At 52.4% G+C, this 14121-nt stretch overlaps 2 protein-coding genes across 9 annotated transcripts in view; one reads left to right on the top strand and one right to left on the bottom strand.

Moving 5' to 3' along the window:
* ATP2C2 (ATPase secretory pathway Ca2+ transporting 2) overlaps window positions 1–14121 on the top strand; it is a 90291-nt gene that overhangs the window by 67743 nt on the left and 8427 nt on the right. For 6 of the 8 annotated variants that reach the window (XM_033844286.2, XM_033844285.2, XM_073796406.1 and 3 more), the window contains 9 exons: window positions 283–349; window positions 6523–6647; window positions 6793–6890; window positions 7497–7598; window positions 8750–8839; window positions 9767–9868; window positions 11591–11747; window positions 13042–13212; window positions 13995–14092. In XM_033844286.2, coding sequence (XP_033700177.1) covers window positions 283–349; window positions 6523–6647; window positions 6793–6890; window positions 7497–7598; window positions 8750–8839; window positions 9767–9868; window positions 11591–11747; window positions 13042–13212; window positions 13995–14092 — 1010 coding nt within the window. The remainder of the gene's footprint in view (window positions 1–282; window positions 350–6522; window positions 6648–6792; window positions 6891–7496; window positions 7599–8749; window positions 8840–9766; window positions 9869–11590; window positions 11748–13041; window positions 13213–13994; window positions 14093–14121) is intronic. The other 2 variants (XR_012328137.1, XM_073796407.1) reach the window with 1 other exon arrangement.
* The window catches only part of MEAK7 (MTOR associated protein, eak-7 homolog), a 101730-nt gene continuing 87680 nt past the window's right edge, over window positions 72–14121 (bottom strand). The window contains exons 12-13 of the transcript XR_012328138.1: window positions 5249–13690; window positions 72–3579 (exon numbers count right to left, since the gene is read on the bottom strand). The gene's annotated coding sequence lies outside the window, so the exon portion shown is untranslated. The remainder of the gene's footprint in view (window positions 3580–5248; window positions 13691–14121) is intronic.

The raw sequence follows: 14121 nt of genomic DNA, 5'->3' as shown, positions 1-14121 counted from the left end.
GCTGTTTCTTTTACTTGAGCTGGCTTGATCTTCTCCTGAAAAAGTAAAGCCATCCTCTTTCTCGTAGGCAGGGGAGTTGTTTCTTAAAAAGAAAAAGGGGAGAGGTGGCACGTGTTTGAGGTTATTCATAACCGTCCTGTGTCTATATTACTGGAAACTCTTTAAGGAAATGAGTTTGGAATGCCTTCGTCCTTTGGAGGACATACTCGTGCGTGTGCGTGTGCGTGTGCACGTGTGTGTGTGTGTGTACATACATACGTGTATGTTTTTATCTCCTCCCAGGCCTGATCATGTTCACGGGCTGGCTGCAAGGGAAGCATCTCCTCAGCATGTTCACCATCGGGGTCAGGTAAGGGCGCTGGGCCATCCCCCCCTCGTCTGTGTACAAGAGAAGGTGGGGAGATTGGGGGGAAGATGCAGCCCTTCCCCCTAAGCCACAGTCTCCCCGTAGCACACTGTCTGGCAGGTGGGTGCCCAGCGAATGTCTGCAAAAGGAAGGAAAGCTGACGATTCGGAGTCCCTGTCACTGTCCCCCTGGCCCGTGGGTCTGGGTCTTCCTGGCTGAGCGCAGACTCCAGAGCCAGCCAACCCACGTTTAGATTCTGCCTTTGCCACTTGCTAGCCATGCGACCCCGGCCCAGCGTCTTCATTTACTGGTCCTTCTTTTCCTCCTCTGTAAACGGGTGTGATGTCAGCCCTCCGAGGGGCGCGGTGAGGATGCCCCGGGTGCCCTGCGCAGGTGCCTGCGGCCACGCGGAACGCGCAGGGGGTGCGTGTTCTCATTACGCACTTGGAACTCGGCCCTTGATTTAAGGAGGCAGCTGCAGGAGAGGACAGAGACCGTGTAGCCGAGGCCGCACGGCTGACTGCAGGGCTGGGGATCGGGGCCCTGACTTTAAGCCCCGGGAACCTGCCCTTCCACGACCTGCTGGTGCTCATAACTGACCGCCCCACCCTGGGTCCCAGTGGAGAAGCAGAGGCAGACAGAAGGCAGGCTCTGTGCAGGGGCGTGAAGTTGCCACAGCTTTTCCACGGCTGCTCGGGGACACGGGGTGCTGGGGATTGTCCCTAATGGGGCATGTCCCAGCGGAAGGGCAGCCGGTAATCCGGGACGTGGAGGACCCACGTCAGGCCCCTCATGGTTTCCTCAGGGTGACGCCCCCTTGTGTTGTTGTCTGTAAGATGGTCAGGTGTTACGTGGAAGATTAATGTCGGTGAGCGAAAATACATACTTAGTACCTCAAACCCACAATGTAAACAAACTTCGGTGCCCGTCAAGTAGTGAACAGATAAACAGCATACAGGGGAATACTCTTCAGCCACGAGAAGGAGGGAAGCCAGTGGGGGAAGGGTAAGCTGTCAGGAAGTGAGAGAGTGGCACGGACATATATACACCACCAAATGTAAAATAGCTAGCTAGTGGGAAACAGGTGCATAGCACAGGGAGGTCAGCTCGGTGCTTTGTGACCACCTAGAGGGGTGGGATGGGGGGGTGGGAGGGAGACGCAAGAGGGAGGGGATATGGGGACATATGTATACGTACAGCTGACTCACTTTGTTGTACAGCAGAAACTAACACAACATTGTAAAGCAATTATATTCCAATAAAGATATTAGAAAAAAAGAGTGAAGCACTGACACGTGCTACGGTGTGGATGCCATAGAAACATGAGGCTAGGAGAAGGAGACCAGACAGAAATGGCCACATGCCATGTGACTTTGTCTCTATGAAATGCCCCAAACATGCAAATCCATACAGACGGAACGTAGATTAGTGACTGCCAGGGACTGGGGTCGGGGAACGAGGAGGGACCCCAACAGTGATGGGGTTTCTTCTGGGGGTGATGAAAGGCTCTAAAGTGATTGTAGTGATAGTTATACAACTCTGAATATAAAACCACTGAATTAGATACTTTAAAAGGGCGAATCTTACGGTACGTGAATGACATCTCAATAAAGAAAACATAAAGCAGGTAATTAGGAAAGCTGTTATTACAAGGATCCTTGGATCCTTTCTAATTTATATATGAAAAGTGAACTGTTTGCAGACAGCCACGTTGTAACTGTCATTACAGTAAATTACAGTGACGCGCCTCACAATGGCTCGGGGCATCCCAGTGTAGGACGGAGGCTGCGGGGAGCTGCTTCCCACAGGGCCGGCCAACGTGGGCCAGAGAACCTTGCGTTAGGGGGTTGAGTGTACACGTCTCTGGTACAGAGTCAAGTCTGTCTGTGTAAAAATGAGTGGACACCATTACCTGGCAATTAGCAATAGAAGAAATTCAAATGCAGGTCTTGTAAAATTCCAAATGCCTCCCTTTTTAAAATTGAAGTATAGTTGATTTACAATGTTGTGTTAATTTCTGCTGTACAGCAAAGTGATTCAGTTGTACATATATATATACATTCTTTCAACTGCGTCATTGCCCTGTGTCAATGCCCTGTGTGCACTGAGAGGCAGGCCAGCAAAATCCACCTGCGGGCAGATGTGTACCTATTATTCCGTGACTATTTTGTGACTGAATGGAAACTGGAAAAGTCTGTGTCTGGTTTTAGAAGCTCTACCAGTCCTTAACAAACAAAATCTCATTAATGCCAACTCCTGGGGACATGAAAAAGGAAAAGGAAACGTTGGTTTAAAGACTATTATGCAGTTAGAATATTATGTGACAGAAACCATAAAAGCAAGATACAAATGGCAAACATTTGGAAAACGCCACCTCAGACTAATTCTGAGTATAAAAAGAAAAGATACCCTAACAGCAATTGTCTTTAGGTTTTCACTTTATATAAGCTATCAATAAATGGATTGATACCAGGGCTTGGGTCTTCCCCCCAAACTCTTTGGGACCATGAAAATCAGGCCATTGTGCTGTACAGATGTTCCTGCTGGATTTCAGGCCTTTTCCCTGAAACACACCCGGATCATCATCGTCACATTTGGGTGGTGGCCACAGCAGACGGCTTGCAGAGCTCTAGATACAGAGCCCAACGCGTTCTTTTGAGTGGACGAGGTCATGATCTCAAGTCGAGCGGGGGTTTCCTGACTTTATATCCTGAGCTACGTGCCGTGAATGGTATAAAGGAAAATAGGACCCAGAGCTTTCATTGGCCGTTTATCCTTCCGTGTCAGTGTCGGAGTGTTGACCAGCTAGGTGAGGCGGTTCTAGAATCTTCGAGAACGTGAAGGGGGCGCAGCCAGGGTCTGCTGATGCCGAGTGGAGTCGGGGGGAAGGACTCGGGAGCAGCAGGTGACCTCGCTCATCGAGGCACAGCTCCGAGAGGCAGGCCGGTCTCCGTTTCACAGATGGAGACGCTGCGGGTTAGGCCAACACATCTGGCTGTAGTTACAGGATCAGGGAGTGGAGGAGACAGACTGCAGACCCCACGATTCTGATCCAAAGCCGGGGTCCGGCTCAGTGCCCCTGGCCACCTCCCGGGCAGGGCGGGGACTCTCCCTACTCTCCCCGGCCATGGCGCTTGGTTTGCTTATTTGCCCCACACATGTTTCTTGAGCACCTGTTCACTATGTACTTGCATCGTCCAGTGCTGATGGAGCTGGACCACGGAGTCTGCAGGCTGGTGGGGAAAGTAAACGTGAACAATTTAAGTGAACGTTAGCAAAATAATCACAACTTACGATCAAAGCTACAAAGGGAACGATGGTTGAGAGAGATTAAAAGGGAGGTGGGAAGGGATGTGGCCGGAAAAGGGGGCCGGGAGAGGTTTCTCTGAGGAGGTGAAGCTGGAGAGATGCTGCTAAGGGTGGGAGGGGCGTTCAGGCAGGGGAATGGCAGGGGCAAAGGCGCGGAGGCGGAGTGAGCCTAGCGCATCTGTGGAAGCAGCGGGGAGGCTGTGGTCAGGCTGGGTGATAAGACCAGACGGTGGGGTAGATGACGGGGCTGATCACGCGGAAACTCATGGGCCCCTTTTTCTCTGAATTCTAATCACATCCTCAGAACCCTTCTCAACACGCTGTGCCAGGCCATCTCTACTATTCTTTTGGAGCAGAGAGATGAAAAGTGTTGGCCATTCTTGGAATGGTGATGGGAGGGGTGAACCCTGGCTCGCTCTGAGGAGGGAGGGGGGAAGAGGGAACAGGGCAGCGGGCAGCTGGCTGCGCTGTGGACAGTGGCGTTTGAGGTGAGGGCAGGGCCTCCTGCAAGAGGAGGCCGCCGTAGAGCAGGGGGTCTTGGACTTGACCGTAACTAACCTCACCATACAAGCGTCCCTGGGAGAGCTTGTCCCACACAGATTGCCGGCGCTCTGACTCAGTGGGTCTGGGGGGAGGGCCCAAGATTCTGCATTCCTAACATGCTCCCCAGGGATGGTGATGCTGCCGGTTCAGGAAGCATCACTCTGAGCAGTGAGGCCATGGCTACAATTACCCTAGTCGGGGCTCCAGCAAGAGGTGGCACTAGGGAAGAAGGTGGAGCCCCAGAAAGAAGGCTCAGGTGACTCGGTCTTCAGAGGTAGGGGGTGGTGGCAGAGGGTGGAGCCTCAGCCACGAGGGGCTCCCAGAAAAAGCAGAGCTCTCAGAGGCCATGATGCATGAGAACCTCCCCCAAATAAGGATGCATTCCATCCCATCTTGTAAACCACAGAAAGTGCCATGAGGCAAAAAGACTGTTAAGTATTTCCAGGTAAATAAGAGAAAAGGCTCCTGTGTCCACCGCATCCCTACTTCCCCAAGGTCATTTCTGATTTCTTGTCTAACAGCCCCTTTCATCTCTCTCATCCCACTCGGTCCATGGGAAACTTGCAATTGAAAGAAAACTGACTGTGGTCGTTTCACTTGTGACTTTGAAAGGATGAGGTTCTTCAGTTTTTAGCAGAAGAAAATCACTCAACACCTCTCAGTCATAAGGTAGAAATGGCAGGATAGCTGGTGAGGAAGAGATTCTCCAAAATAAATAGCAAGAGAATCATTCTTTTAGAAACTTTATCCTACTTCCCTGTGCCTTGAGCGACATTCAAGATGACCCAAGGTCTACTTGCTTTTCCTGGTCTATTCTAATCTTTATTAGTTTGCCAATTACTTTTTTATTATTATGAAAACATCCAGGCACACACAATGCCCTTCTCATGCCATGTAGAAGGAAAGTGCCCGTGAGAACCCTTTGCAAATGTTTGCTTAGCTGGCCTTGTCAGCCTGTGCCATAAAAGCAAGGAAACCTTCTTGCCGTCACCGTAGAAACCGGGCACAGTCCCTCGACCAAATTCCGTCACCTTGGTTTATATAACTTACCCCTGAATGCTCCATGGCCTCCAGGTGAAAGGCCGCCATTCATATACCGTATTTCTTTGATTCTAAGACACACATTCTTTTTCACCTTCTACCTTCTCTGAAGTCAGACTGCTTCTCACAAGTGAGGTGATAAGAAAGCATCCCGGCACCGTTAATGGGCAGTATGTTTTTAGAGGTGCGCAGGATAATGGTGCCCTTCCCAATCAGCAGCGCCTTAGATCTGATGAAATACGGTAGCCATGCGTGGCTTCGGTTCATCCTCGGCGGCGGGGCGGCGGCGGCGGCGGCGGCGGCGGCGGCGGCGGCGGCGGCGGCGGGGCTTTCTGATTATTAACCAACCTATGTAGAGCGCTCACTGTGTGCTAGGCCAGGGTGGGTCCAGGCTCTTGCACTTGCCATGTGTTCACTCATTCCTGTGTGTTCACTCAGCAAATATTTACTGACTACCTGCGGCACTGTGCTCTGCAAAGGGTGAACCACCCTGGGGCTTGGCATGGTAATGCTCACCCCACAGCTCTGCACAGTCTGCCCCGCACTCTCCAGCCTCCCCCATCGGCCTGAGGTCACTGGCAAGACACAAACCCTGCCCACAGGAAGGGGATCCTGTGCTCAGTCCCAATGCAGATTCCCAAGGGAGGAGCTCATTGGTTCAGCTGGAGTCATATGTTCTCCTCTAACCCAATCAACCTTGGCTGTGGGAGGGCGGGGCCCCGTGGTACAGAAAGAGTGGTGGGGGGTGCGGGGCGTCTTAAGCAAATGAGCAGACAGCACAACAGCCTGCTTAGGCAAAGGCGTCGCCGCGCCACTTCACCTCCCCCAACTTTCATTTCCTTGTCTGGTTTTCTCACAGCAAATGTCTAAACCATTAGACCAATTTAGAGTAAAATTCAAGGGACCCAGGGAGGACCCTCTAAACCTAATAATTCCGCTTCCCACTTAGTGCCTGATTCCGGAGATTGCTTTCATAGGGCCCAAGACTTTTGTCTCTAATAGATGACAAAAGCACTTAAATAGGCAAAACAAGGGACAGACTAATTCACACTAAAGTGTGGTTGTCTGGTAGGAAAGCAGGGTTTCGCAGGGGGAAAGCTCAGAGCAATGGATGCTGAAGGAGGAGGCAGGTGTGTCATGGGACTGGCAGCAGAGAACAGAACAGAGAAGGTGGGGGAACCACGGACAAGCTTCACCGGGTAAACATGCTGCCAACGCCAGGTGCGATGCACGTCATCGTTAAGTGCGTGCTCGAGGTGATCCGCCTGGCCTTTTCGATCCAGCCTGGCTGTGGCCGCCATTCCCGAGGGTCTGCCCATCGTCGTCACAGTGACGCTGGTCCTGGGAGTGCTGCGGATGGCCAGGAAGCGGGTCATTGTGAAGAAGCTGCCGATCGTGGAGACTTTAGGTGAGGGAACCCAGCTGGTTGGATTACGAATTGGACTGCGTGGGCATTTTAGTGCCGTGCTGATTCTACCTGGGTGTTTCCTAAGCCTGAGAGTTGGTGGTGACGACTTCTTGTTCCTATAAACTCTGGTGTCTTCTTGTGCCAGGTTGCTGCAATGTCATCTGTTCTGATAAGACGGGGACTCTGACTGCCAATGAAATGACTGTCACCCAACTTGTGACGTCGGACGGGCTCCACGCTGAGGTGAGCCTGTGTGAATTTATAAGGTTCAAGTCCAGGTTGTGCCCTGCCAGACCCCTTCCTTCGCAGAGAAAGCACACGGAGTCTTCCAGAGAACAGTAAGGAAGAAGCAAATATGGGTTATTGGACAATCTCCTTGCTACCAGTAGCAGCAAGGAACACGACTGGTGGAAGGCAGCCACCCTTTGGCTGGCAGAGGATGTCCACATTGGATGGATGTTCACATTGTCCGTGCTTCCTGTCACATCACAGCTACAGAGTAATCGCAGCAGAGATTACTGCCAAGGCAACGATATTTGCTATCGGCTCTGCAAGAAAGAGCTTGCCCGCCCCGGTTCTAGAACATAAGCACCCTTGTATGCTAATACTTGGTTTTCATAACCATAATTTTTACCGGCTGAAGAATGCCCTGTTGCATTTTACTGAAGCACGGCACTTGGTGAGGTGTCTGATGAATACGTAATCCTGCAGGGGACACTTCACGCTTGGAGACGTGTTCGTGGTGGGACCGTGTCCTTAGGGATGGATCCCCAGAAAGGGATAGGGGTCAACCGGGGAAGCGTCTTTTTGCCTCCTAGTGACACCCCGTTTTTTGCCTTTGCCCTGTAGGTCAGCGGAGTTGGCTACAACGGCCAAGGGACTGTCTGTCTTTTACCCTCAAAGGAAGTCATTAAGCAGTTTTCCAACATCTCAGTGGGGAAATTAGTGGAGGTAAGTGTCAAAAGCGCCACCGCGGAAGTAAACATGCATTTAAAACAGAGGTAATGGGGACTCTCTCCGGAAAGAGAGACAGCAGTTGGACCAGCTGGTTCTCGGTGATGACTGGGCCACAGCCCAGGGGTCAGGTTGTCACGGCGGCCCAGATACAGATGGAAATATGGGACGTAAGGGAAGAGCTGGGAGCCCCTTCCTCCCCCCTTGCTTGCTGGACAGGGAAGGGGCTCTGTGAATGTTGGGAAACAAGCACGGGATGAACGCTGCCTGTTGTGACCATCAGTACTTGTAACGTGAGCCATACCTGTCCTCGCAGGAGCTCACGTCCCCTCCCCACAGGAAGTTTGACCATCATCCTCTCCGCGCAGGTCCCACCTCCACGGTGACAATTAACAGAGCCCTGAGAGGGCTGCCCCATGATCTCAGTTGTGCAGATTAAGAAACGGGAGCTTGGGACTTCCCTGGCGGTCCAGTGGTTAAGACGCAGCGCTCCCAATGCAGGGGGCACAGGTTCGGTCCCTGGTTGGAGAACTAAGATACGGCATGCTGGCATGCACAGCGCCGGCCAGAAAGAAAAACGGGGGCTCAGAGAGGTAGCGTGAGTGCCCACAGTCCCCCAGTGAGTGGGAGGGAGCCGGGATTCACCCCCGTGCTCTTTTTGTCTATTTGTTTGTACTTCTCATTTTTCAGTTATTATTTTAAATTGAGATGTAGGTCGCACACCACAGAATTCACCCTTTTAAAGTGTACAGTTCAGTGGGTTTTAGTATATTCACAAGGTTGGGCAGCCCTCACCGCTATCTAATTCCAGGATGCTTCGTCGCCCCAATCAGAAACCCCGTCCCCATTATCAGGCACTGGCCATCACCCCACACGCGTGACCCCCCAGTCTGCCTGCCTCCCCACTGTAGTTCCTCGTGACAGCTGTGTGACGACCCACATTCAGCAGAGTCAGTGAATATTAATCGTGTGGATTTTGAGACTGATGTATTTTGAAGAGTAGACTTGTCCCTGGCCCCCACGCCAGCCCCAGCTCTGAAAATGGGTGCAGCGTTCAGGCACCTTTTCACGTGCCTGAGTAAGCCCGGAACCCCGGCGGGTGCAGCTCCAAATACTAACAAACGACCTTCGGACACCTCTCCTTCCAGGCAGGCTGTGTCGCCAATAACGCCACCATCAGAAAGAACGCCATGATGGGGCAGCCCACGGAGGGCGCCTTGGTGGCCCTGGCAATGAAGGTAGGAGGTCTGTGACGTCTGCGTGGGGAATTCCTTCTCTCGGAGCTACACTGGCAGTACAATTCGAGGTCCTGTCTGAGTGAGGGAGGTCCTCACGTGGCCTTGTCCTCTTCTTGGAAGGACACCGGTCATGCCGTCGTGGGCTCCCCCAACAACCTCATCTTAACTTCGTTACACCTCCAAAGACCCTATTTCCAAATCAGATCCTGTTCGCAGGCACTGGGGAATTACACCTTCCGTAAGTCTTTGAGGGACACAGTGCAACCGATGACACTCCCCTAAGGAGACTTTTTAGATGTTTTTTCCCTTATTACTCCCCCCATGAGATTTTAATACTTCAGATGTTATGGAAAGACCCAAACGCACTTTTTTGTCAGCCCAATAGTATGTATCTGTTCCTGTACTGTATGGGTGTCTGTGCTTTATACATAAAGGAGATTTTTTTCACCCCCTAAGAACCCGTTTTCACCCCTTGGGGGGCGATGGGATGCACGGGTTAGGATTGGTTTACAACTGGGGAAACCAAGGCTCAGAGCTGTCAAGGAACTGGCCTGAAAGCATCAAAGAGCGAGTGAATGTGAGGCCTGGCAGGGACCCCAGGTGGTGACCGCAGGCGCCCCACTTCCCAGGGCTCCTTTTGCCACGTCTTCAAGTCTGAAACATTCGTCCCGGCAAGAAACCCCACAGGTTCCAGCTAGAAGCTGTGGCAGAGGCCATCAGGCTCTGCCCCTGGGACAAGAGAAAAGAGAGATTGATTTCTTTTCCCGTGGGACGTTTGAAAGCAAATGGCTTTTCTCTGTGTGCTGAACGCTTGGATTTCTCATCTGCCTGAGGTGGTTTGAATAATGAATAATTTAAAGAGACTGAGCTTTGCATAGAGATTGGTTTAGGATGACTCGCTGAAAACGTCCCATTTTATTTTCCTAGATGGGCTTAAATGATATTAAAGATTCATACAAGCGAAAAAAAGAGATTCCATTCAGTTCGGAACAGAAGTGGATGGCGGTTCAATGCAGCCCCAGGAATGAGGTGAGTCTGCCTCTCTGCCCCTTTCCAGCAAAGCAAAATGCAGACGTCAGAAGGTTCCTGGCTACTTCTGTGAGCTTCCAAATACGTGAAAGTATAAACCTTTGCTTACCTCGGGTCCTCTTCTGAGATTGTCATCTGAATCTCTGGTTCTCAAAGTGGGGTCCCTGAACCCGCAGAAGCATCACCTTGGAATTTGTTTGAAATGCAGATTCTCAGGTTCTACCCCAGACCCACTGACTCAGAAATTCCAGGGCTGGGACCCGGTCATCTGTGTCTGCCGGGGGTTCTGATGCAAGTTCACGTGTGAGACTCGCCTACAGTACAATGACTGAGTAATTACCACTGGAGTGACTGCATGTCCTTACTGATGACACTGACCCCGCTGCTAACTTAGGGTCCTTTTTTCGCACCCCTGTGCTGAGTTCTTTACACGCATGATCTCACGTAACTGTCGTAACGGGGGAACGAGCCTTCATCCTGAAGGGGGATCCAGGACACACACCCCAGCATCCACCATAGATGGTGTGGACGGTGGGCTCGCACGTGTGTGCACCATAGGTTCTAGGCCACCTGGGGAACAGGTACCAAATTCCTACTAGCTGTGCCTGGGGGGGATTCAGCCATTTTTCCCCCACTTTTTTCTTTTTCTGTAGCTTTTCAGATTTTCTACAATGAAGAAACTTTTTTTTTTTAAGAGATTTTTATCGCCTTCTACCTTTTTCTCCAAACTTCCTGCTCTTTCTGGAATATGTCACGTCTTGCCCATGCTGAGATTTCCCGTCTCGTTCACAGTGGCGGGTAGCTGGGCCAGCTTATCCCAGCTCTTTGCCATGAGTGGACAGGCATATAAATTCTGGGTGCTTAAGAAGGGATTTGGATTTTTTTTTTTATGTTTTAATACCTTCAAATCTTATTTTCCCCCCAAAGGCAATGGTAATATATTTTCATTGGAAAAAATTATAGAAATGTAACTTCAAAAACGCAAGCTCACGACAATTCTGCCCCTCTTTTCTCCCTCCCCACTCCCCACCCGTGCTGACACCCCTTAGCAGTCAGAGATAGAGTGTTCCAGGTTCTAAATGTGCGAATGCAACACGGGGGGTAGTAGTTTCAAAAGAAGGTCATGCCGTATACAGTGTGTGTAATTTGCTCTCTTCCCTGAAGTGCTGTCTTGGACAGCTTTCCGTGTCAGTTTGCACAGGCTCATTCGCTGCTCACTGCAAGCAGGAAGGTGCTGTGCTCGTGCCGGGGTTACAGGGTGACCCACACTGACAAGGCACCTGGCGCTTACGGTCTCTCTCAGGGAGACGGCGCTTCACAAATGCACGGGAAACGGGTCAGCTGCTCATTTGGGTTCATTCTTATGGGCCAAGTTCATGGTGCCTGCCTTGCTTGGAAGCCTCCCTGAAAGAGACATCTAGGGGTCAGTCACACACTTAAAGACACAGCAATGGCTGGGATATGACCAGTTCGTGAAACGTGCAGATGCTCTGAGTGACATTAACCGGGGAGCCCGATGTAGGGCAGGCCTGGGTTGGCTCAGAGATCGGTATTCCATCACATGGATTTCCTGTAACTTCTCTAACCTGTCCTGTATTGGTGAACAGTGACGGTCCGGGGTAAATAGCCCCGCCGTGAACATCTCTGTGTGGATGAGGTGACGGTCACCAAGAGCTGAAGCAGCCAGTGTCAGCCCATTTTTTTCCTTTTGTCTTTTCCAAGGAGCAGGAAGACATCTACTTCATGAAGGGGGCCTTCGAGGAAGTGATTCGTTACTGTACCATGTACAACCACGGGGGTATCCCCCTGCCGCTGACGCCCCAGCAGCGAGCCTTCTGCCAGCAGGAGGAGAAGCGGATGGGGTCGCTTGGCCTGCGGGGTCAGTGCCTATGGTCCCAGCCCCAAGCTCTAAGTTTGCACCTAACACTGACTTCTCAGGTGTATTGACGCAGCGTCCCGAGTCAACGCAGTGATGATCAGAGTGGTGTCAGGCAGGATGCTAATGCAAGCAAAGCCAGGGTGGACTCTCTTGGGCAGATGAAAGACAGGGAGACCCCCACCCATCTCAGCCGCCAGACGATACCCGTTATCCCAGACGCAGCTCACGCGTGCAAGGAGAGGTTCTGAGTTTTCTAAGACAGGTGGACAGGCCGCCCCTGAAACAATGATGTTCCCGACTGGTCGTCCTGCTCACGGCTCGCTGTCAGGAAAACCCAAAGCTCTTGTAAATTAATACAGACGTTTCATTCCTTGGCCATTTCCAATTTTCTGCACCAGGGCCAACGCCTTCCCCGATGGGCTGAACATGAAACCTCACGTTTCCCGTAGTGTCATGTGTCAGCCCGTCCGTTTTCGGAGAAAATGTCGGAAAACACTCTGGAACACGTGTATTCCCTCAGGGGAAAGTGAGAAGCGTTGGCTTCCTGTATTCGTTTCAGTTGGCCTAGTTTTCCCCTTCAGGGGACAGTAATTATAAACTGACGAGCCTATAAGGTGAGGACATGTCAGGACAGAGCTGAGCTTGGCAGGGCAGGGAGGGTTGCTTTGAGAAAGGGGGGAATGGTACCCGCATCGCTGGCGCACCCCCCTGCATCACTGGTACAGTGTCATGACTGAGGGGTCACAGCTGGAACTTGTTGGCCATAGCTCCCCTCCAGTATCAGTAAGGTCAGTTCTCACACCACCCCCTCTCAGAGCACCTGTCCCCAAGAGCCGGGTCTGGCTTCTGTGCCCCTGAAACAGAGTCCTCTGACCCGTGTTGCCTCCTGCACGTTTTTCTTGACCTTGGTAGCTGTCGCCCCCAGTCTGCTGGCAATGACAGAGGAGGGCAGAGCAATGACAGATAGGCCATCCTAAATGTGCCCTTATGTGCCAGCCCACAGGTGTGCTCGTGGCCACTCCCCGTGGGGACTGTACCACCAGCAGACAGAGGCCCATCTCCCGCTGGGCAGGTTGTTGCTACTTCCCTTGCTCTCCATCGTGGGTGAGCCGTCAACAGCCGCTGCCCTGCACGGGCCTGACGACCATCGGAAAGATCATCCCTCCCCTTTGTGGTCCAGGGACTTAGTGCCCAAGCCCCTCGCGGACAGAAGAGAGTCTGGGACACAGTGGGGCTGGGGCTGACTGGGGACGATAATCTTCTGAACCTTCTGTGGGTCTTGCTCTGTCCGCAGTGCTGGCCCTGGCTTCTGGGCCTGAGCTGGGGGAGCTGACCTTCCTGGGTCTCATCGGAATCATCGACCCTCCGAGGGCTGGCGTGGAGGAAGCGGTCCACGTTCTCTCTGATTCGGGCTTGTCCGTGAAAATGATAACGGGAGATGCTCTGGAGACGGCCTTGGCGATAGGTAACCAGGGAATGGGGTGGAGGGTGAGGGTCGCTACCACTGCTTACTCCTCGAGGGACCTGGTCAGGAGAGCTCACGCCTACCTTCCACGTGCTTGGAAGAGACTCTGAGGTTCGAGGACCAGCATCCCACCTTCCGAGTGGGTGTTTGTCTCTAAAATGTTGGCAGGTTCTCCCAAAGAGGAAAGGACCTCACGTGCACCAAGAACCTTCTCTGCCCTGGGGCCTTCCATCCATGATCTCACCTCATCTGCACAGGCAGCATCACTGCCAGTGCACACTTCCAGTCTGGCTTCTGCCAGCAGCGGTGCGCCCTTGGCAAATCATTGAGCCACTCTGACCCTCAGGCTTTTCATCAGCAGAGGGCTAGCAACCTTCCTCCTCCTACTCTTTTTATTACTGTTAGCACGGTTGCCACACCTTGGGTTTCTTCCCCCTCTGTCTTGAGGCAGCCTGGCACCATGGAAAGATCACAGACTCTGGAATCAGACAGAAAGAACCATGTCAGTTCCAGGATTAGCACTTACCAGCCCTAGGACCTTGGGAAAGTCACCGCTCTCTGTTTCCTCATCTTTAGAGTGGGGATAAGAGGCCTTGGTTGCCAGTTCATTCTGTGGATGGAATTAAGGTCAGATACCGTAGCAGGGGCTCTCTCACTGGGGCCACCGTGGTTTTGTTTTTCCCTGTGGCCTAGGCGGGGCCTGATGTCAGGTAGGTGGAGTGAGGGGCAAGTGCAGGGACCACAGTCTCAGGCCCTCAGAAGGGACTGTCCACACCTTGCAGGAAGAAACATCGGCCTGTGCAACGGGAAGCTGAGCGCCATGTCCGGGGAAGAGGTGGAAAGCGCCGAGCAGGGCGAGCTGGCCGAGCGCGTCGGGAAGGTGGGGCCCTCCCGAGGCTCGCCGCCGAG

Source organism: Tursiops truncatus, chromosome 19, assembly GCF_011762595.2.
Source record: "Tursiops truncatus isolate mTurTru1 chromosome 19, mTurTru1.mat.Y, whole genome shotgun sequence".
NCBI lineage: Eukaryota > Metazoa > Chordata > Mammalia > Artiodactyla > Delphinidae > Tursiops > Tursiops truncatus.
Note: the sequence above shows the minus strand (reverse complement) of the source record. Positions and strands in the feature narration are given on the sequence as shown.